The following is a 24,178-nucleotide window of genomic DNA, read 5'->3' as shown; positions in this document are numbered from 1 at the left end:
CAAAAAACCTTCTGGAACGTAGATCATCACTAGAAAATTAGGTTTACCTAGGCAAATACATACATGACATATATTTGCTAAGATTATTTACAATTTATACATATGCAGACTGGGTTTATAACATAACATGATGGGGCTGATGATGTCAGTCGAATGGCACAGACATGTTGATCAAGCACTACCCTTTTTTTCGCAAAAGGGGGTGTACTGCTATGGGTAGTTGACACGCAGTGGTCAACAAGAAGATTTATGGATTTTTTTGAGCAGTTTGAAGAGGGAAAATAGGGGATTGATAATAAAGGGGTTGTTCACTTTCACATTAGCCCATAAAAGTGGTAGAAGGCGGGGGTTGCTTTAAAATGTTTAAATATTTGATTTTTTATTTTATTTTATTTTGCAAATATTTCCAATATTTCCTGATATTTTCCTCTATGTTGCCAATTAGTTTCTTCCAGGACCCTTGGCGATATATTCACCAACATGATGTTTGCAACACTGGTTTAATGATCTCATTTGAATTAAAATGTACACCATTCTATTATCCTTTGACTAAAAATACATGCATATGGATGCTTTTCTTTGTTGTGGTTATGTAAGTTGAGAAATAAATTTAGAAAAGGACATTATGTGATTTGACATGTTTACCTCTGTCTAGGTTGTAAGTATTTCAGAAAAGGGAACTCGCAAGAATCCTCGTGGTGATCACATTCAGGTGCATCTATTTGTAATCAGAACATTTTCTGATATTGTTGCTCCAATTATTTACCTGTTTTATGGATATATGTGCATCTGTTCAAGCAAAATCATCTATTTTATAATACGAGGATATGATACTAATATCCTATACAAGGATATGACCCTAATATCCTATATAAATAATAAAGAGGGGCAAATGTTGATTTATTGCTTAAACGTTCAAGCTATTGCTTATTGTGGGTTATTGAAGGATCTAGTTTTTAACTGTGGTGTCCTGCAGATAGATACAAAGGATATTCTTTTTATTTGTGGTGGGGCATTTGTGGACCTGGAGAAAACAATTGCAGAAAGGTAAAGTTGTCTGCACTGCTTGTTAGGTATTTATCAAAATCCACTGAGTAAACTGTCTGCAAGTAAGTAAATTCGGTTCATGTGTTTGTCCTATTTCATTTCTCACCCATGGAAGAGTCAAGATAGCAGACGACAAGATGCTTCAATTGGCTTTGGAGCACCTGTACGTACAAATATGAGGTCAAGTGGCCTAACAAATGCAGCAATTACATCATCATTACTGGAGTTGGTAAAGATCCCATTTTGAACAGCAGGAATTGCAAACAAATGCGATTTGAATATAGCCTGTAAATGTTGTTTAACCGAAAGGTAACTTACAATTCATCGCTTTACACAGGCTGAGAGTAGTGACTTGGTTGCTTATGGTTTGATACCAGAGTTTGTTGGTCGGTTTCCTGTTTTTGTGAGCATTTCAGCTTTAAGTGAAGACCAACTTATTAAGGTGGATCCTTGTAATCCTTCTTGTCACTTTTGATAGTTACATTCACTTTCTTGTTAGCTTATTCCTTAGGATTTATTTAGTATCATATCTTCTTTATTGATCAATATAGGATCTAAATTGTTCTGCTCACAGGATTGAGATTTCAGCTTGAGCATTTGGCATAATATCAAATGTTAGGATTGTATGCCATGTCTCTTCTGAGATTATTTCTTCATGAAAATTATCCTTGGATTGTTTGCATCAGAAACAAATACATTGACATTTTGTGACAGGCATGTTAATTTCTTTGTTTTTCCTTTTCTGCAAGGTTCTCACGGAGCCTAGAAATGCACTTGGCAGGCAGTATAGAAAATTGTTTTCTATGGACAATGTAAGATAGGCCATGAAGCTAATCTCTATGTAATATTTTTAAATGTGTTGAGAACAACAGGGTTCATTCAAAATGTTGAAAGAGTCGTTGAGCAGTTACATCTATTGGCTGTAAATACTCACTAATCTGTGATCTCTTCTAGGTTAAGTTGCACTTCACAGAAGGAGCAATGCGACAGATTGCAAAGAAAGCATTGGCTAAGAATACTGGAGCCCGTGGTTTACGTTCCATCCTTGAAAACCTTTTGACTGAAGCCATGTTTGAGGTAAATAGTTTGGACACTTACTATTTCTTTTGTGTGTTTTAGACTGTAAATAACTTGCAGTTTTCTCTTTGATGAGTTTATGTTACATAATTCACCAATAATTGTTTCACTACAAGTTGTAGTGGTCATGGAACTTAACCAAAGCAATGTATTTCTCAATTTGTGATTTTTTCTTCTGGTTCACACATTGAATGGTAAATTGGGATGTTAGGTGCATAGAGAGAACAACATAGTCATCCTATAGTTGTAAATAAGACTCCATTCTAATTATGAGAAATAAAATGAACTGAAATTTATATTGTTATCCACAAAAGACCAGAAAGGTCAAAGGGATTAGAAAGAACAAGAGTATTTATAGACAAAAAAGGGAGTGCATGAAACAGCTCGAGTACAAAATAGAACAGAGAATGACATAAGGCATAAAATGTTAGTTTTTGTAGCATTGGATGGTGTTCTAGTTTCAAAACTTTGTGGAGAGGCTAAAACACGAGAGTTATCCAAAACCTAAAAATTGTTTATAGAAATTCCACCTAGAGATAGCTCAATTAAATTAATTGACTATCATTTAATTTTTTTTTGAAGTCTAACTTAGGAAAACTGGTTAATTAATAGTAATTAATTGAGAAAGGTGAGAATTCTCTAGAAACTCACACGAATCGACTTGGAGATGATCTCAACCGTCGATTAAGTTTTAATCTTGTCCGTTGAAGTCTCAACTGGAGATTATAAAAAGAGGTCGATGGGTAGATGGCGAACACACCAATTGCAGAGACTTAGTGATCAAGGTAGTTCGATTTCCCAGTGGCAGGTGATTTAGTAGTGAGATCGAGCCAGTGATCGAGTGGCAGGTGGCAGAGGGATATCAAAGAGATTTTCCGGAAGAGTTTCTAGTTTTAGAAGAGTCAGAAGAGGAGGCCAAAATTATTTTTCAGGAGGTTACGCAGGGATTGCGTAGTGCGTCAAGAAAGGCAGTTCGATTCAACCAGGAGGGGTCGATTCAGCTTCCAGTGGTCGGGAAAAATTCCAAGAGGTCGAGAGAACCACTTCCAGAGGCAGCAACAGGGAGGACATCATCTACAGAGGTAAATTCCATCTAGTGCATGTAGGCCTACGCAAAGGTAGCACAGACTGGTTAGTGCAAGGGTTTGGAGAGCCAGTTTCTGAGGTTTAGTTTGTTGCAAGATTGCTTGAGGAGGAGGGTTAATTCCCTTAGATATTTTTGCCAGTATTACTCTTAGATAGAAACACCAATTTGGCATCATTTTATTATAATCAGAATTTCTGCTGCTGCATAATAATAAAAACCCTCAACTATTGCATCGATTTTCCCACATTGGCTTTTTCCGAGGACATTTGTCCAAAAATAATTGTGTCACTTTTACGTGTGTATGCCAGCATTTCTCAATTCCTATTTTTTGCTTCTACAATATTTTTTATGGTGAAGAAATTGCAGTGGGAATAATTCGTTATTTTGTCGTAAACAAAATAAACTGCATAATTAATTTATCAGTTAGAAGAGTTATTTCCAGTAGCTGCATTTCAAGGAATTTTCACATGGAACCTGCGCATATTTGACAGACAGGAGGCTCAAAGTCGAAGAAGAAAAATTTCATTGTGCAGAGGGGGCAACAAAATGAAATTTTCAAGGGTTGTGCAGTACCTAGCCAGGCAGTACAAATTGTTGGACATGGTTCAATTTTCTAGTTGGAGGTTGCAGAAAAGTTCGACTTGTCTAGGGAAGCAGTTCTAGTAGGAAGAGGGAGAAACAACTCAATATTTTCGCAGAGCAGATTTCTTGTCTGAGCACAAAGAGTTTGCAGCAGTTCGCTAGAGTAGGTTCAGTGTCAGGTGGAAGAGAAATAATAGCACACAAATTTATATTCAAGATGTCTTCAGTAAATTCTCCAAAATTCTCCAATGTGGCCATGGACAGATTTGATATTCAGAGGGCTTCAAAATTGTCTTCTAGATTGGAGGATGAGTTTTTTTGCTTAAATAGCTCAGCTTCACAAGGTGTTTGGTACATCGAAAGTGGAGCATTAACTCACATGACAGGGGTTAGAGAATATTTCTCTAGCTACAGTGAAGAGCAGATGGACTTCCAGATTACGATGAGAAACAAGACTAAGTGCACTCCAGTGGGGAGAGGTATCATCGATTTTCAGAGGGAGTCAGCAACAAGTACTAGTGCTACAGATGTATTGCATGTGCTGGGATTGGGCATGAACCTGATTTTAGTATCCCAGCTACAAGATAAGGGATATGATGTCCACTTCGTAGGGAAGAAGGTGTTTTTTAAACACCCGAGCTGGAAAAGGGTGAAACAGATTGGAGTTCGAAGCAACAGGTTGTATAGGTTGAAGCTCGATTTTCCAATGGAACGGATAGGAAATGATAGTGACAGGGGGAAAGACTTGAATGAGCTATATGGCATAGGAGAATGGGACATTTACACCATGGAGCACTTAGAATGCTTAGGGAGATAGTGACAAGTGTTTGAGAACTTGGCACAGAACATGATGATGTGTTCATAGGGTGTGTGCTTTGGAAATATGCTAAGGAAGCATTCCCAAGAAGTGACCACAGAGCAGATGGTGTGTTGGGACTAATACATTCAGACATTTGTGGCCCTATGGCCACTAGAGCTCTTGGTGGGGCCGGGTATTTCATCACCTTTATTGATGACCATTCCAAGAAACTTGGATCTACTTCTTGAAGACCAAGGATGAGGTCATCGATTGCTTCAAGGAGTTCAAGGCTTTGGTGGAGAATGTGACAAGGAAGATGATCAAGGTGCTTCGCTAAGACAATGGTGGAGATTACACAGATAAAGACTTCATAGACTTCTGTGCCAAGGAAGGCATTAGAAGGGAGTGGATAACTCCATATAGTCCACAACAAAATGAGGTGGTGGAGCAGAAAAACATATCTATAGTTGGGGCTGCAAAAGGCAATGTTATATGACCAAAATTTGCCTAGGTTTCTATGGGCAGAGGCATGTAACACAATGATGTATATTCAGAACAAGATTCCTCATAAGGCATTGGGGAAGATAACACCAAAAGAGGTCTTCTCAGTGAGACGAGACGTAAAGTTCATGGAGGACAAAGCCTTCAAGAAATCTTGCGAGATGCCAACACGTGGTCAGAGTGAGCCAGCAAAAGCTCCACTGGTTCAGCAGCAGGGGCAACCACAGGTTCAGCCAGTGGGACTGCCGATTGGGTCATCACAAGGATCTAGTACAGTTACCAGTACCAGCATATCCTCAAGTGCAGGACACCCTGTGTGTTCACAACAGACGAAGCCATAGAGGCAGGATGAGGAGCTGGTTGAGCCTCCCACCACTAGTGGTCGAACCAACAGAGAAGTTCATAGACATTGAGAGGTGCAGAGGAGTTTGTTGGAGCTCCTAGGATGAACAAGAGAGAACACAGATAGTCAAACAGGTAACTAAGCATTGGTGGCACAGGTTGAAGACCTTCCAGCTATCAGGAGGCCGCACAACATCAGGTGCAGATAGATGCCATGATAGAAGAGTACAGTTCTATCTTGACGAATGACGTTTGGGAGGTGGTGTCAAGGCTTGAGGAGATGTCAATTGTCAGTTGTCGATGATATACAAGATCAAGTATGCTGCATATGGTAGCGTGGAGATATACAAAGCTAGGTTCATGGCAAAGGGGTATGTGTAGAAAGAAGGGATAAATTATGAGGAGACCTTCGCCCCAGTTGCTAGATATACTTCTATCTGGTCAGTTATATCCCTAGCAGCACATATGGGGTGGCAGATTCAACAGATGAATGTCAAGACAACCTTCTTGAATTGGTGATAGATGAAGAAGTAAACATCGAACAACCATAGGGCTTTGAGACTCATGAAAGGCGCACACATGTGTGTAGGCTAAATAAACATCTATACGAGCTCAAGCAGGTTCCTAGGGCATGGTATGGTCAGATAGATAGCTACTTGTAGTAGATGGGATTCATCAAGTGTGACGTATATCCCAACCTTTACTATTTGATGGTAGAGGATGAGCCACGCATCCTAGTATTGTATGTGGATGATCTCTTCTTGATAGGGTCATAGAGCTCATAGAGGACTGCAAGAGGAACCTGGCAGCGAATTTTGACATGAAGGACTTGGGGTTGATGCACTATTTCCTAGGATTGGAAGTGTGGCAGAAGGATGGGAAGATCTTCCTTGGCCAAGGGAGATATGCTACAGAGATTTTGACGAGATTCAAGATGCAAGATTTTAGACCTATGTATACGCCCATGATTACCAACTGGAAGAAGATAGATGCATCAGAGGACAAGGATGTTGACCCCTCCTTGTATAGATAGCTTATCGTTTCTCTCATGTATCTGGTCAACATTAGGCCAGATATCTGCTTCACGGTCAAAACTCTCAGTCAGTTTATGTTGGAGCCGAAGAGAGTGTTGAAAAATGTGTAACTAGGTTTGGTCTTCATAGGTATGAAATGTATTCTCATAAATTATAAAATGAAAAGAAAGTATTATTATTATTGGAGCATGGGCTTCATGTTGGAAAATCCATAGGTTGGCAGTTAAAACAATTTTCCCTTATTATGACACTAACTTGTGATTTTTTCATTATTAGTGTTAGATTTCTTAATTATCCTTTCTTATCATCAAGATGAATGTCAAAGAGCAAAAGAAGAGAACACAAGATATAGGCACGCTGCAAGGGAAAACACCCCCCCCGAGGGGAAAACCCAGTCACAAATTCTTCCTTCAGTAGATTCAAAGATGAGACGACCAAGACCCTTACATTCGAGACTACTTCCATCAAGTGACCCTTCTTCCTTTCATTGTGTTACCATCGAATACATCATCACTGCAATATCTTTGAGGTCATAGCAACAATAGACTTTAATTCTGTGGTGGCATCAAGCCCACCATACTGTAGTTACACCAAGGCACCGAACTGTGGTAGATTGAACAATCTGCATTCCCTTAACTATGACAACAATGAGGGTATGTCTCACTGAGACCCAAACTTCTCACTGTAATCAACACCGAAACTGTCTCTGAGATTTCACCAAAACTCCCTCTGAGATATACTGGAACTCCCTCTGAGATATACTGAAACTTCCTCTCTGTGATTGCGAGCTCTGAATTTGTGAAATGCGAAGATCCTAGGCAGGTATATATAGTGGTTTGTCCATCCTAAAATGAACCGACATGTATTATGAAGAGATGTGTCCTTTAATTGAGCCGACATGAGTTCTTTTGATAATAATTCTTTTGAGGCCGACTTGAAGACTTTGATGAAGACTTTCTTGAGGACTTTGAAGAGGCCAAGTAGATTACTTTGCTGAAGGGGATGACTTGATGGAGGAGTCAAACAATAAATGACTTTGACAAATAACCTAAAGCCTACAATGGAGGCTTGAACTAATACAAATGACCCAAGCATGAAACCCATGCTTTAATAAGTCAATTTCAATAATAATAAAATTCCTTTTGACAAATATATTACATTTAGACTTCAAGTACAATTATGAAGACCGAACCTAGTTACATTTTCCAACATTTCATGCTCAGGTACTTTTATTTTATAGGTCAAGCACCCATTGAGTGCTTCACCCTAGCTTTGGTGTTAAGCTGGAGGGAAAAGATTCTTTTGATTAGTTGTGTCTAGAAACACAGGTAATCGGCGAGGTTAAAAAACCTCCTAGGATGAAATTCGTCACCAAAACAATAGGCTTACCTAGGTTGCTACATTTATTCAAGGTCTTACTAGGATAATTTACATTACATAACTTGCAGAATGGATTTACGATGACATGTAGATTGCTCGTAGATGACCCAATCTTGTTGAAAAAATTGGTACTTCTGCTTCCTTGGAACTTTGACAAAAATTGTGCAACTGGCCGCATATATCAAACTGTATCAGGTCCAGCACACCCATGGCTCTATTATCACTTGTTGGAAATGTTGCTTTAAACTTCCCAAGCACACACCCTCTACACACATCATCGTGTTCTGTGCTAATTTATGTAACTCATATTACTGTCTCCCTGAGCAATTTGAGTGCACCATGTTGGATATGTCCCATCCTCCTATGCCATAATTCTCCAATGTCTCTACTTCTGTTGTTACTCACTGGTACCTTTGGAGTGTCCAACTGCAACTTGTATAACTTGTTACTTCTCACCCCAATCTATTTCTGTTAAATTGGAAAATGGGGCCAAACTCCACCTTGGACAACTCATATGATGCAGGTGATATTTTTATTGGATTCCTCTCTCTGAGAGGTGTAGGATTGATCTAAAGATCTTTTCATTTTGACATGTACAAATGGAATTATGAATTTATTTCGTTTATGGACAAATTGTCAAGGTCGGCCAACAATCTAATGTAGGCGTAGAAGCCCAAAAAACACGTCTATTCATCCACAACGTTGCATATAAATAGAAGGTGCATTTGCCTCATTTGGACATCAATCATTCACACACATCTCTCTCTCTCTTATTAGATTGGTTCGTACACTTTTCTGGGCAGCCTCTCTCTCCACACGTGTGAAGAAGATGACATGGATTTTCTGTGTCAGCGTTGATCGAATTTCAGGGAGGGTGGACCAGTGTTGACCGAGCTGCTATTGACTTGATTTTATTGCATTTTTCCTTGGAGAATTTATGTTTGGGCAAGCTGCATTTATGGGCACAGAAATCGAGGCAATCCGAGTTGTTTGATTGGCGTTGACTGAAGAGGGTTTGCCCGAGGTTTGACTTTGCGTTGACCAAGTTTCACTGAGTTTTTCGAGAATGTTTTGGGCTGATTCAGATGATTCTTGGAGGCCAAGTTCACTGGGTTTGACTGAGCTGTTTTGGAGGATAAATTTTGCCATGTTGACCAACGTTGACTTTCTGGTTAGGGCTTCCTATGGCTGCTGTTTGACTAGAAAGATTACACTTTGATTGGGCAAGTGAATATTGCATGTTGTACTCTCTCTCTGCTGAACTTTTGAAGAATAATAAGAATTGATCAAAGGGTTTCCCCACATTGGGGTTTGGCCCTGGTTGGCGCAACATCTTGTGTCCTCTTGTCTTGGCTTGTCTTCTACTGTTTTTATTTATGCTCTATGTGCATTTACTGTCATGTTAATGTGATTGCTAATCTAGAAATTGATATTTGGCTACTAAGAAAATTGAAGTAAATTGTTCTTAAGCATAGAACATACCATTGTTATCTAAAATTAACATGGTATCAGAGCTGAGGTGAAGACAAAGCCAAAGCAAGAGTGAGAAGAGCAATCACTGAGATTCGTTAGAAAAGGAAAAGAGTTAATGGCCTCCACATCCTACTTCAAATATGATGACAAGCTTCATGATAAGTCTGATTATCATGCATGGAAGATGTCTCTTGATTTGACTTTAGAAGAGCAAGACATTATGGACAATGTGCAGGGAAAGATTACTGAACCTCCTTCAAATGCATCGGCTACTGCTAAGACAAAGTACAAGAAGGGTGAAGTTAAAGCAAAGAAGATCATCAAAGATTCCATTCATAAGCAATAGTTGCTTATGTTTCTGATTTGAACACATCAAAGGAGATATATGACAGGTTGGTTGGCATGTTCAAAGCTAGCAATGCAAACCAAGTTCTCTTTCTCAAGAACAAATTGAAGGACATAAAGAAGGGAAGAGGTGAAGATATTCAATCCTACTTCATGAGGATTACTGAGATAAAAAATGATCTTCTTTCGATTGGAGAAGCTATTGCTGATAGGGAGCTCACTCTCATTGCCCTTGGAGGACTCCCTCGTGAATGGCATGTGTTCAACACTACTATTCTCAACAACGACAGGATTCAAGGTTTTGAAGAATTGCTGACTAGATGTTCTCAAGAAGAAACAAGGATGATGGAAATGTATATGCCTTCAAAGAGGAATGATCCCACTGCATTCTTCGCTCATGCTAAAAAGAAGAACAATGTAGGTTAAAAAAAGCAATGTCAAGGAAGATCGGGTTTCAAAAATTAAAGGAAGGGAAGATGTTTCATTTGCAACAAGTTTGGTCACTATGCTAGGGAGTGTCCTAATAGAAGGGATACACCTCATGATGATGACAACCACAAAAATAACAATTTCAAGGGCAACAACAATCAAAGGAATGGCAGAGTCAACAATAAAAGAAAAAAGAATGCTCTCACTACTCAGCATGGAAATGGTTGACCTCCCAAAAGATCAAGAAACTCCAGGTATGATGTGTTAAAATTGGCAACCAGGGAAAAACTTCATGTGGGTCATCTTATTTATGGCTGATAATATTTTTATTAGATTCCTCTCGTCGAGAGCTGTAGGATTGATATAAATATCATCCGACTCCGATAAGTATTCATGGAGATATGAATTTATTTTGATTATGGAATTATTATCAAGCCGACCTACAACTCATGTAGGCTCAGAAGCCCAACAGTCGTATCTATTCAAACACCAACATTGTGTATAAATATAGGAAGACTTATCGTCATTTGGACTCACTCATCTCATCACATCTCTCTCTCTACTGCGCAAAAAAGAGTCTCTTCTCTACTGCACAAAAAAGGGTTTCTCCCTCACACATGTGATGACGGAAGCTGCTGAAACTGAAGCCGCAACTGCAACAGTAAATTTTGACTTGTGTGGACTAGAAGATCTCCTCATCTGAACTGTGCTATAGGTTCATCTGAACCTCCTCTAAAAGCCGCAACTTTTGGTGGTGGAATCAAGTCAATCCGACAGATGGTTTGCAAGATATCGATTGCCCTAGTTTGAAGGAAGCTGCTGAAACTGAAGCTGCAACTACAGAAATGAAGTTTGACCTGCATGGACTAGAAGATCTCCTCATCTGAACTGCGCTGTAGGTTCATCTGAACCTCCTCTGAAAGCCACAACTTTTGGTGGTAGAATCAAGTCAATCCGACGGACAGTTTGCAAGATATCAACTGCCCTATTTTGAAGGAAGCTGCTGAAACTGAAGATGCAACTGCAGAAGTGAAGTTTGACCTGCGTGGACTAGAAGATCTCCTCATCTGAACTGTGCTGTAGGTTCATCTGAACCTCCTCTGGAAGCTACAACTTTTGGTGGTGGAATCAAGCCGATCCGATAGTTGATTTGTGAGATATCGTCTGCCCTAGTTTGATGATGAAGCCGCTAATGCTGATGCTGCTGATCTAGGGTTTGCTACTGCTGATATAAATCAGATTTATTGTACTTTTTCTCTCTGCTGAATTATTGAAGATAAAAGAAGATTTGATCAAAGGGTTTCCCCACACATTGTGGGGTTTGTCCCTGGCTAGCCACCACATCTTGTGTCTCTTGTCTTGGCTTGTTTTCTATCGATCGTTTAATGTTCTATTTGCACTTTACTTTATGTACATGTGATTGCTAATCTGAGGATAATAATAAGAAAGAAAAGTAAACTGCTATAAGCATAGAACATGCCATAACTTAACATGGTATCAGAGCTAAGGTGAAGACAAAGCCCAAGCAAGAGCAAAAGCAATCACCAAAGAGAAGATTGGCAAGGCTATCCTAAAAGAACTATGGGGTCTTCAACACTCTTTCCTGCCGAAGACAAGCTTCGTGAGAACGCTGACTATCACGGATGGAAGATGTGTATCGATCTAATCCTAGAAGATCAAGGAGTGCTGGACCATGTAAGAGGCAATATTGTTGAGCCTCCATCAAATGCGTCCGCTGCTGCATGGAACAAATGGAAAACCGGAGAAGTCAAAACAAAAGATCATCCGGGACTCTATCGACAAGCACTTGGTGGCCTACATCTCTGAACTGGACACCTCCAAGGAAATCTACGATAGCCTGGTGAGTTCCGATATATTACAGTTGGTTCACTCAGGCATATTTGAGGCTGTCATTAAGAGGGAGACTACTACACCACATACTCCTGAGCAGAATGGTGTGGCGGAAAGGAAGAACCGTACGATTGTGGAAGCTGTCTCTATGGGTGGATGATGTAACAATGCCTGATGTGGAGGAACCCATGGATCCTATTTATCCACCTGAGCCTCCCTCTTCTAGGAAGAGGCCTTCATGGCTTAGGGGGATACTTTATGATGCTGAAGGACATGCTGCACCCCGAGGAACCTTCCGTGAAAGTAAGAAAACTAACAGGTATCAGGGATACCTGACCATCATGAGCACGATTATACAAAATGAGCCTTCATCATTCTCAGATGCTGTTAAGTATCAAGTATGGAAGGATGCTATGACCAAAGAATATGAGTCTATTATGGAGAACGATGTCTGGGAAGTAGTTCCCAGACCCTAGGACAAGACAATTGTTACTTCAAAATGGCTTTACAAGATAAAGCTACAACAGATGGAAGTACGAAATAGTATAAGGCTCGTTTTGTTGCTCGTGGTTTCTCCCAGAAGGAAGGTATAGACTATGATGTGATATTTGCACTTGTTGCTAGATATACGACCATCTGCTTGATCATAGCCCTTGTGGCTTCACAAGGATGGAACCTACATCAGATGGATGTCAAGACCGCGTTCTTGCATGGTTCGATCAAAGAAGAGGTCTATGTGGAGCAACCCGAAGGATTTGAGATTTATGATTGAAAATCTCATGTATGCAGGTTGAAGAAGGCTCTCTATGGGCTGAAGCAAGCACCCTGAGCATGGTATGAGAGGATCGATAGCTACTTGATGAAGCTGGGATTCACTAGGAGTGAAGCCGATCCTAACCTTTACCTTAAGGTTGAAGATGACAAGCCTCTCATACTGGTGTTGTATGTGGATGACCTCTTTCTAACAGGTGCATACCCTCTCATTCACGAATGTAAGAGGGAGTTGGCTTCTGAATTTGAAATGAAGGACCAAGGACTTTAAGTGTGGCAAAAGCCAAGGGAAATTTTCCTATCTCAAGGAAAACATGTGGTGAAGATTCTAGAAAGATTTGGTATGGTGGACTGCGAGCCTATGACTACCTCGAGGATCCTAACTATCAGAAGTTATATGGTAGTGATGTCGGACTAGATTTGGGAAATGCCTCTGCGTCTCCAAACTCATTCGCATTGATGTTCTTGGTGAACCTCCATCCGAACATATGTTTTGTAGTTAGCATTGTGAGCTCATATTTGGTTGAGCCTCGGTAGATTGGTGTCAAGAATCTTCTGAGATGTTTTCAGGACACAATCTCTCATGGATTGAGATACACTACCGAAAATATGAAACTGTATGATTATTTGAATGCTGATTAGGCAGGTAGTGTGGAGGATCACTGGAGCACTTTTTAGTGTTATTTCTCCTTGGATTCTGCTTCGATATAATGGGTGAGCAGGAAGCAAAAGTCGGTTGCCATATGCACCACCGAGATCGGATACGTATCTACGAGTATGATCTCATATGAAGCTGCTTGGTTGGGGAAGCTCTTCAGTGAGCTGTTTGAATAGATACCACTGTGATTTTCTGTAACAACCAGAGGTGGGATTCGATTATTGAGGAATCCCGTATTTTTCGATTGCTCCAGTAGATAGACATCATTTTGGATATGGTAAGACGATGAGCAGGGAGGCTCCATCGCATTAAGATGATGTACAGGTCGATACACCTTGTCAAAGCCCCGAGGAAAGATCTAATCTGTGATTTTCCCAAACGACTTGGAGTCGTCAAGAAACCCTTGTACACGGGTCGTGCATGTTGCATACATTGAGCTCTGAGAACTCTGAGGGCTTGCGGTTCTTACTGGAGCAACATACGACCACAGGGTGACTCACCCTCCCCTAGTGGTGTGCACTGGAACAAGATGATTTGCTCTCTTGTGGGACAAGATGATTCGCTCTCTTGTGGAACAGGATGATTCGCTCTCCTGTGTAGCAGGATGATTAGTTCTCCTGTGAGGCCTGGATTGATGTGTTCTCCATGGCCACTGTAGTAGGATTGATGTGTTCTCCTGTGAGGCCTGGATTGATGTGTTCTCCATGGTGACTGTAGCAGGATTGATGTGTTCTCCTGTGAGGCCTGGATTGATGTGTTGTCCATGGAGATTGTAGCAGGATTGATGTGTTCTCCTGTGAAGCCTGGATTGAGGCATCCTACCCATGCAGTCTGGGACTCACAGGAAATACCTCTCATCTGATCAATGAGCAGGGAAATGAAGTTAGGGACCATAGTAGTATCGATGGATGCATTGTTTTATCTACCGTACTCCCTACGATAGGATGACCTCCATTGATCTGGGATCAATGATACTGGTCTGGGACCAGTGGTAGGAGTTGTACCATACTATGACACTGACTTCGGGTCGGTTGAGACTGGTCTGGGACTAGTGGTACATACTTTGAGACTGACTTCGTGTCAGTGCAGTACTGGTCTGGGACCAGCGAGAGTGGTACATACTATGACGTTGACTTCGGGTTGGTTGGGACTGGTCTGGGACCAGTGGTACAGTCTCTGAGACTGCGATACTGGTCTGGGACCAGTGGTAGGAGTGGTACGCACTCTGAGATTGACTTTGAGTTAGTGGAGGATGATACTGGTCTGGGACCAGTGGAGTTGTACTCACTATGACGCTGACTTCAGGTTGGTTTAGATTGGTCTAGGTCCAGTGGTACACACTCTGAGACTGACTTTGAGTTAGTGGAGGATGATACTGGTCTGGGACGAGTGGAGTTGTACTCACTATGACGCTGACTTCGGGTTGGTTGAGACTGGTCTGGGACCAGTGGTACATACTCTGAGACTGACTTTGAGTCAGTATGATACATCCTCGATCATTTCTTCTTCTTCATAATTCGGAAAAAATCAAAGCAGAACAGAACAATGCAAGAGTAGAGCAAAACAGAGCAGAACAATACAGATTAGTACAGGGCAGAACAAGACAAAGCATAACAGGCAGAATAGAGCAAAGCAAGGCAAGGGTCAGGCTGTACAGGGCAGTGCATTTGATGGATGAATAGTAACGACCGATAGACAGATTGCAGATGAAGTTCTCCCTAGTTGAGAGGGAGTGTTAAAATTGGCAATCAGGGCACAACTTCATGTGGGTCATCTTATTCATGGTTGATAATACTTTATTAGATTCCTCTCGTCGAGAGGTGTAGGATTGATATAAAGATCATCCGATTCCGATAAGTATTCATGGAGATATGAATTTATTTTGATTATGGAATTATTATCAAGCCGACCTACAACTCATGTAGGCTCACAAGCCCAACAGTCGCATCTATTCAAACACCAACGTTGTGTATAAATATAGGAGGACTTATCCTCATTTGGACTCACTCATCTCATCACATCTCTCTTTCTCTACTGCGTAGAAAAGAGTCTCTTCTCTACTGCGCAGAAAAGGGTCTCTCCCTCACACATGTGATGACGGAAGCCGCTGAAATTGAAGTCACAACTGCAGCAGTAAAGTTTGACCTGCGTGGACTAGAAGATCTCCTCATTTGAACTACGTTGTAGGTTCATCTGAACCTCCTCTGAAAGCCGCAACTTTTGGTGGTGGAATCAAGTCAATCCGACGGACGGTTTGCAAGATATCGACTGCCCTAGTTTGAAGGAAGCTGCTGAAACTGAAGCTACAACTACAGAAGTGAATTTTGACCTGCGTGGACTAGAAGATCTCCTCATCTGAACTGCGCTGTAGGTTCATCTGAACCTCCTCTAAAAGCCACAACTTTTGGTGGTGGAATCAAGTCAATCCGACGGACGGTTTGCAAGATATCGACTGCGCTATTTTGAACGACGCTGCTGAAACTGAAGATGCAACTGCAGAAGTGAAGTTTGACCTGCGTGGACTAGAATATCTCCTCATCTGAAATGCGTTGTAGGTTCATCTGAACCTCCTCTGGAAGCTGCAACTTTTGGTGGTGGAATCAAGCCGATCCGATAGTCGATTTGTGAGATATCGTCTGCCCTAGTTTGATGATGAAGCCGCTAATGCTGATGCTGCTGATCTAGGGTTTGCTATTGCTGATATAAATCAGATTTATTGTACTATTTCTCTCTGTTGAATTATTGAAGATAAAAGAAGATTTGATCAAAGTGTTTCTCCACACATTGTGGGGTTTGTCCCTGGCTAGCCGCCACATCTTGTGTCTCTTGTCTTGGCTTGTTTTCTGTTGATCGTTTAATGTTCTATCTGCACTTTACTTTATGTACATGTGATTGCTAATCTGTGGATAATAATAAGAAAGAAAAGTAAACTGCTATAAGCATAAAACATACCATAACTTAACATGATGAATCTAATGTTGTTGATAACAAGCAAAAACAATTTTATCTTATATTTGCCCTCTCTACTGCCTCTCCTTTGAACACCTTGGGAAATTGGTTGATTGATAGTGGTGCCTCAAGGCACTTCACTAGGTATAACGAAGCTCTTTCAAATTTGATTGAAAATGATACAAATTTGGAAATTATCCTTAGAGACAATGCCACCTATCCGGTGAAGGGAGTTGGGAATGTTACTCTTCAATTGAATCAAGGTAAAACCATTCATCTACAAGAAGTACTATATGTACCCGATCTAAAGAAGAACTTGGCATCTATCTTGGCAATGGAGGACAAAGGATTCAAGGTGGCTTTCATCGATGGAAATGTACGTGTGTGGAATAAAAATTTCAAAGATGCATTTACACTTGGATTCAGGGTTGATAACCTATATTAAGTTGGAGGAAGTCCATTGGGAGCTATGTCTTGTGACACATCTCTTCAATTTGAATTATGGCACCGGAGGTTTGCTCATCTACATTATAAGGCTCTACCTGATGTGAGGAAGATGGTGACATGTATGCCTGAATTTAAAGTAGAACATGAAGGTGTTTGTCAGGGGTGTGCCGAAGGAAAACATACAAGGGGACCATTCCCCTCAAGTGATAGCAAGAATACTGACATATTGCAATTGGTCCATTCTGATCTATCTGGTATGATGCCCGTGACCTCTTTGGGAGGATATTTATATTATGCTATCCTTGTGGATGATTTCTCTCGCAAGACTTGGATTTATTTCTTGAAAAAGAAGGACGAAGTATTCTCATGGTTTCGTTCTTTCAAAGCTTTGGTCGAAAATCAAACTGGGAAGAAGATCAAAATATTGAAGATCGATAATGGAACCGAATATGAATCAAATGAGTTCAATGACTATTATAGAGGTGCTGGCATTAAGAGGGAGACTACTACCGCATATACTCCGGATCAAAATGGTGTTGTTGAAAGGAAGAACCGTTCTATTATATAAGCCACTCGTGCCATGCTTAATGATCAAAGCCTTCCGAACTTTCTATGGGCCAAAGCTGCCAACACTGCCGTGTATGTTCAAAATAGATGCCCTCATCAAGCGTTTGACTCCAAAACTCCTGAAGAAGTTTTCACTGATAAGAAACCTGATGTTTCTCACTTTAGAATTTTTGGTAGTCCCGTATATTTTCATGTGCCGAAAGAAAAGAGAAGCAAATTGGATGCTTCTGGGAAGAAAGGAACATTTGTGGGCTACAATGAAACTTCTAAGGCATATAGAATCTATGTGCTTGACCAAAGAGAAGTGGAGATAAGTCATGATGTCACCTTCGATGAGGATGCTGCCCTTGGGAAGATTAGTAACCTTCCTATTCCAAGGAAGGAAAAAGAAGTAGATTTAGGAAAACAGGGAGAACCGCAGGATGAGACGATGCCCGATGCTGAAGGACCAATGGATCCCATTGATCCACCTCCTCATGAGCCCTCCTCTTAAAAAAGGAGACCCTCACGGCTTAGGGAAACTCTCAAAGATGCTAAGAGACATGTTGCACCAAGGGGGACATTTCGTGAAAGTAAGAAGCCAAATAGGTACCAAGGGTACTTAACTGCCATGAGCACCATTGTTCAATCTAAGCCTTGCACATTCAAAGAAGCTGTGGAGCACCATGTTTGGAAGGATGCAATGAACGAAAAGTATGAGTTGATTCTGAAGAATGATGTCTGGGATGTAGTCCCTAGACCGAAGGACAAATCCGTTGTCACCTCGAAATGGCTCTACAAGATCAGGCATGGCGCTGATGAAAGTGCTGAAAAGTTCAAGGCTAGATTTGTTGCTCGAGGCTTCTCTCAAAAGGAAAGTGTGGACTATGATGAGATATTTGCCCCTGTTGCCCGATATGCTACCATCCGTTCGATTATAGCCCTTGCTGCCTCGCAAGGATGGAATCTACACTAGATGGATGTCAAGACCACCTTCTTACGTGGTCCAATTAAGGAGGAAGTTTTTGTAGAACAACCCGAGAAGTTCAAAGTTTAAGATTGTCAGACACATGTATGCAGGTTGAAGAAAGCTCTTTATGGGTTGAAGCAAGCTCCCCGAACTTGGTAGTAGAGGATCGAAAACTATATGTTGAAGTTGGGATTTACGAGAAGTGAAGCTGATCTGAACCTTTATTTTAAGGTTGAGAATGATAGAGCTCTCATCTTGGTATTTTATGTGGATGATCTTTTTTTGACAGGTGTAGACCCTCTCATTCATCAATGCAAGATGGAGTTGGCTTCCGAATTTGAGATGAAGGACCTAGGACTAATGCATTATTTCCTAGGATTGGAGGTCTGGAAAAAGCCAGGTGAGATTTTCCTTTCTCAAGGAAAATACATTGTGAAGCTACTTGAAAGATTTGGGATGGTGGACTGCAAGTCTGTGACTACTCCAGTGGAACTTAACTTCAAGAAGTTATCCCGAAGTGCTGCTGGGCATGATTTGGAAAATCCTTTTGAGTATCGTCAACTCGTGGGGGCCCTGATGTTCTTGGTGAACTCTCTTCTGGACATATGGTTTGCAGTGAATACTTTGAGTCAGTTTATGGTCGAGCCTCATCACATATACTGGATTGCTGCCAAGAATCTCTTGAGATATCTCCGTGGCACAATCACCTATGGATTGAGATACACTGTCGGGAATGTGAGGCTCCATGGTTATTCTGAGGTTGATTGGGTTGGCAGTGTGGTGGATCGTAAGAGCATATCTGGATGTTTCTTCTTTCTAGGGTCTGCTTCGATATCCTAGATGGATGAGCAAGAAGCAGAAGTTGGTTGCTTTGAGCTTCGTTGAGGCTGAATATATTACTGCTAGTATGGCCTCTTGTAAAGCTATTTGGTTAAGGAAGCTCTTTAGTGAGCTGTTTGGACATGTGCTGGATACCACCGTGATCTATTGCGACAACCAAAGTGGGATTTGTCTTTCTGAGAATCTTGTGTTTCATAACTGCTCTAAGCACACTGATATCAGGTACCACTTTATCCGGGATATGGTACAACGGGGAGCAATAAGGCTCCTTCATATTGGGATTGATGGTTAGGTCGCAGATATTCTTACGAAACCCTTGGGGAAGGTCAAATTCTTAGCCTTCCATGAACGAGTTGGAGTCATGGAGAGATCCTCTTATGAGGGTCCCGTATGAGATGGATGTTGAGCTCTAAGAGCTCTGGGGGGCTTGGGGTACTTCTTGGAGCGATGAGTGACCATAGGGTGAGTGGTTCACCTTCCCCTGTGATACCCCATGTTGATATATGCATAGGATGAGTGGTTCACCTTCTCCTATGGCATATGAGCAGGATGAGTGGTTCACCTTCTCCTATCGATACATCCTATCCATGCAGTCCGGGATTCATGGGATGTACCTCTCATCTGGCCAATGAGTAGGGAAATGAGGATAGGGACCATAGTACTACCGATGGACGCATCGTGTACTACCGTACTCCCTATGCTAGGATGTTTGATATTGATTTGGGATCAATGGAGACTGACTTCGGGTCAGTGGAGAGTAGTATGATACACTCGATTATTGGAGACTGACTTCGAGTTAGTGGAGAATGGTATGATACATTCTCGATCATTTCTTCTTCATTATTTCTTCATGGTTCAACAAAGTAGAGTAGGGATGACAGGGATGGTACAAATTGTCAGATGGTTTGGCAGGTGGAGTTCTTCCTAGTTGAGAGGGAGTGTTAAATTTGGCAACTAGGACCAAACTCCACCTTGGACAACGCATATATGATGCAACTGATATTTTTATTGGATTCCTATCTCCGAGAGGTGTAGGATTGATCTAAAGATCATCTCATTTTGACATGTACAAATGGAATTATGAATTTATTTCGTTTATGGACAAATTGTCAAGGTCAACCAACAATCTAATGTAGGCTCAGAAGCCCAAAAGACACGTATATTCATCCTCAACGTTGCATGTAAATAGAAGGTGCGTTTACCTCATTTGGACATCAATCTTTCACACACATCTCTCTCTCTCTCATTTGATTGGTGTGTACACTTTTCTAGGCGACCTCTCTCTCCACATGTGTAAAGAAGAAGACAAGGATTTTTTGTTTCAACATTGACCGAATTTCTAGAAGGGTTGACTAGCGTTGACTGAGAAACTATTGACTTGATTTGACTGCATTTTTCTTTTGAGAATTTTTGTTTGGGCAGGTCGCATTTTTGGGCATAGAAATCGAGGCAATCTGAGCTGTTTGACCAACGTTGATTGCATGAGGGTTTGACTATGTGTTGACCAAGTTTGACTGAGTTTTTGGGGACTATTTTGGATTGATTCAGATGACTGTTGGAGGTCGAGTTGACTAGGTTTGACTGAGATGTTTTGGAGGATAATTCTGCCTAGTTGACTAGCGTTGATTTTCTGGTTAGGGCTTCTTGTGGCTGCTGTTTGATTGGACAAATTTCACTTTGATTGGGCAAGTGAATATTGCATATTGTACTCTCTCTACTGAAATTTTGAAGAATAATAAGAAGAATTGGTCAAAGGGTTTCCCCACATTGGGGTTTTTCCCTGTCTGGCGCCACATCTTGTGTCCTTTTGTCTTGGCTTGTCTTCTACTATTTTTATTTATGTTCTATTTGCATTTCCTGTCATGTTAATGTGATTGCTAATCTGGAAATTGATATTGGGCTAATAAGAAAATTGAAGTAAATTGCTATTAAGCATTGAACATACCATTATTATCTAAAATTAACAATTTCACTGACTACCAATCCTGGTGCTTTATGTGTTGATTTTGGGTAGCATCGGATGTGCTCTAGCCTTTAAAATTGGTGGAGAGGCTAAGGCACTTGAGATCTCCAAGACCCAGAAATCGTTTGGAGAAATTCCACTCGGATGAGGAGTTATTAAAATAATTAACATTTTTAATGAGTTCCTAAGTGTAAACTCAGGAAAACAAAAATATTAATGTGTATTAATAAAATATGGGTGAGAAAGTTCTAAGTGACGAGGATCAAGTTAGTTCTAATCTTAGCCGTTGATTAGGTGAAGATTCAACAAGAAAAGAATAAGAGGAGGCTTGAGGGTTAGTTGGAGATACACCAAGAGAGATCAAAGAATTCGATTTTTTGGGGCGTGGTTTGCTAAGGAAATCGGGTTAGTAATCAAAGTTGTAGCGAGGGGAAGTTCAGCAAGGGATTTTCATCCGAGGGTCAAGAATACATAGCAGAGAGGTAGCGCAGTGTCGAGAGAGACAACGCTGGCCCTAGAAGGGTTGGGGCAGAGGACGCAAAGGGTTGACGAAGTGAGACGTAGAAGCTGCAGACGTTGACCCTGGGCTTCAGAGGCAGCAGTGGGGAGATTCTGTGGTGCAGACTAGGAGCAGATCAGTAGATTCTGAGCCAGGAGAGAGTGATGCAGCTCCCGGAGGAGTGACGCAGTTCCAGAGCAGTGCTTGGAGCAGCTCTCGCTTTCCAGCATAGGGAACAGCCAGAGTTGTTGTGGGGTTTCATCATTCGTATGCTGATTTTTCGGAATATCTGTCTCCGGATAGAGGTGCTACTACCAAGGATATTCTTTGTTGGGTGAGCCATTTCTGGCACCTTAGTTGTATTCATGAAATCTGCTTAATAATACAAACCCTCTATACGCTGCACCAGTTTCCAAATTGGGTTTTTTCGGCGACGTTTGTCCAAAAATAACGGTGACCCTTGTGTTATTGTCTCATTTTATTTTAGTTCATGATTTGTATATTTGTGTAGGCTACAATAGTGTTTACATCAATGTTTATGTAATTAAATAACTTGTTAGTGCAAAAAACAAGTAGGAGATTATTAACCAATAATTGCAGTAGGGTTTCTGATGTGTTAGATTCAGAAATTTTCACATTATGTACACCTTTGGTGCTATAAATTAGACATCATATCTCTTATCTTGAAGATTTGAAACTAAAATCAAGTCCATTCCTAAACCTGGTACATGCAACATTCCTTTAAAATTAGTGCTCTTTCCCGACTCCCTCTAAAAGGTAGCTGTCCCTCTCCCAACTAGTGTTCACATGGACTTATTTCAAATCTAAATATTGAAGCCTATATCTTGTTCCTGGTAACTGGAAAGGTATTCTCTAACTCCTGTCATGTGACATGATGCCCTACTATCAATATACCAAACACTTGTGAAGGTAGAGCTAGAGAGGCAAGTTATGTGAGTGACCTCATCCTCTAGTCTCAAAGATAGTTCACCAATACCTACCAAAGTTGTTATCTCCTGCTTCCCTTTCTTCTTGTCGCCCTTTTTTTTGTTCAGGCATTGATTGACATAGTGTCCTTGCTAACCGCATCCAAAACACTTGAAGCTCCACCCATTCTATCATGGTCTCTCAATCTACCTGAAGCCATTTTTGAAAACCCTTGAAAAATAGACAAAACCCAAATAAATCTGGAAAAAGTTGAAACTGGGTTTTATAAACCATTGATTTCTCTTCTTGTGCCCTACCTTGAGCTTTTTTGCCCCCAAATTTATGCTTCACTGAGTTTCTCTGATACCATGAGAAAATTCTATTGCGGCTACTAGTTATTATTCGTCTACCTTTGCAGATTATTTGTTTTATGGAAATTAATTCATGACAAATAATGAATAAAACACAATTGCAATTTCACCAAAAATTAATCCCAGGAACTGAGAAAATGACCCTCATAAAAATTGGAAACCGATATTTTTGGACAAAATAGTCCCTAGAAAATCTCTAAAGGGAAAAACTTGTTCTATAGATGAAGGTTTATATTATTTCTTCAGCAAATCAAGGATTACATAAATTGTGTGCCTCTCATTGGAAAAGCTCTGACAATTTTTCTCTTAACTATCGCTGACCAAATTGAATTGGGAAATCAAGAATTTGTGAAAATTTCACCACTGAAATCATATTGCAACAACTGGTATTATTTCTTCTAACTATTAATTAATTAGCAGTTTATTGCTACGTTAACAATGAAATAAACACACTGCAATCTTCATAAAAATATTGCAGAAAATAATAGTGCTGGAAACTGAGAAATATTCTAGCACACACACATAAAATTTGACACTTATTTTTTGACTGAAGTCCCCAGAAATATCCAATGCGGGAAAACCAGTGCAGCAACAAAGGGTTATTATTATTATTATTATGTAGCATTAAAATTATCTAAGTACAATTTCGATGCCAAATATTGGCTATCTTGTAAAGAAAATACCGACAAAAATTATCTGAAGGAAATTACCCTCATTCCTAGAAATCCTGACACTTGACTGCGTTTGAAAAACAAGCCTTCCTCCTAGCTTTACTTAGGCCTTGTGTCACCTTTGCGCAGTCCCTCAAAAGCTTCAGCTCAGAATTTCTGCAAATCAAGTCATCCTGCCTGCTGCTCTTGACTGGGGAACTGTCTCTTTGACACTTTGGAAATGTCTTCCAGCCTTTGGAACTAATAGCCAGCTTCACCCCAGCAAAATCGAACTACCATTTAAAGCTTTTGCGTTGCCTCTACGTAGTCTCTTGGAGAAATTTCGGCCTCTCTGCAATTTACTCACCGAATCTGGAAAACTCTTCCTCTGGCTTCCCTGTCCCTGCCCCTCTCTATCTCTGCTTCCCTTTTGAAGCTCGAACTCTGACGACAACAACTGATTTTTGGAAAATTGAACTCTCCAAGGAAATCAATCTCTTGTGTGTGTGTTCTCTATCTACCCATCAACTTCTTTTAATTTTCTGTTGGACCTCCAATGGCCAAGATTAAATCCTAATCGATGGCTACGATTATTTCCCTGTTGATCCGTGTGAGTTTCTAGATGATTCACACCTTATCT

General features: G+C 40.7%; 1 protein-coding gene across 1 annotated transcript in view; it reads left to right on the top strand.

The window, feature by feature from the left end:
* LOC149184187 (CLP protease regulatory subunit CLPX1, mitochondrial-like) overlaps positions 1 to 24,178 on the top strand; it is a 202,646-nt gene that overhangs the window by 141,204 nt on the left and 37,264 nt on the right. The window contains exons 8-13 of the mRNA XM_089417418.1: positions 656 to 712; positions 977 to 1,047; positions 1,177 to 1,276; positions 1,385 to 1,489; positions 1,797 to 1,859; positions 2,002 to 2,124. Coding sequence (XP_089273544.1) covers positions 656 to 712; positions 977 to 1,047; positions 1,177 to 1,276; positions 1,385 to 1,489; positions 1,797 to 1,859; positions 2,002 to 2,124 — 519 coding nt within the window. The remainder of the gene's footprint in view (positions 1 to 655; positions 713 to 976; positions 1,048 to 1,176; positions 1,277 to 1,384; positions 1,490 to 1,796; positions 1,860 to 2,001; positions 2,125 to 24,178) is intronic.

Source organism: Pinus tabuliformis, chromosome 3_2 (assembly GCF_031772625.1).
Source record: "Pinus tabuliformis cultivar Carrire ecotype Pingquan chromosome 3_2, CPIR1, whole genome shotgun sequence".
Classification (NCBI taxonomy): domain Eukaryota; kingdom Viridiplantae; phylum Streptophyta; class Pinopsida; order Pinales; family Pinaceae; genus Pinus; species Pinus tabuliformis.
This window is presented reverse-complemented; position numbering and strand designations above follow the sequence as displayed.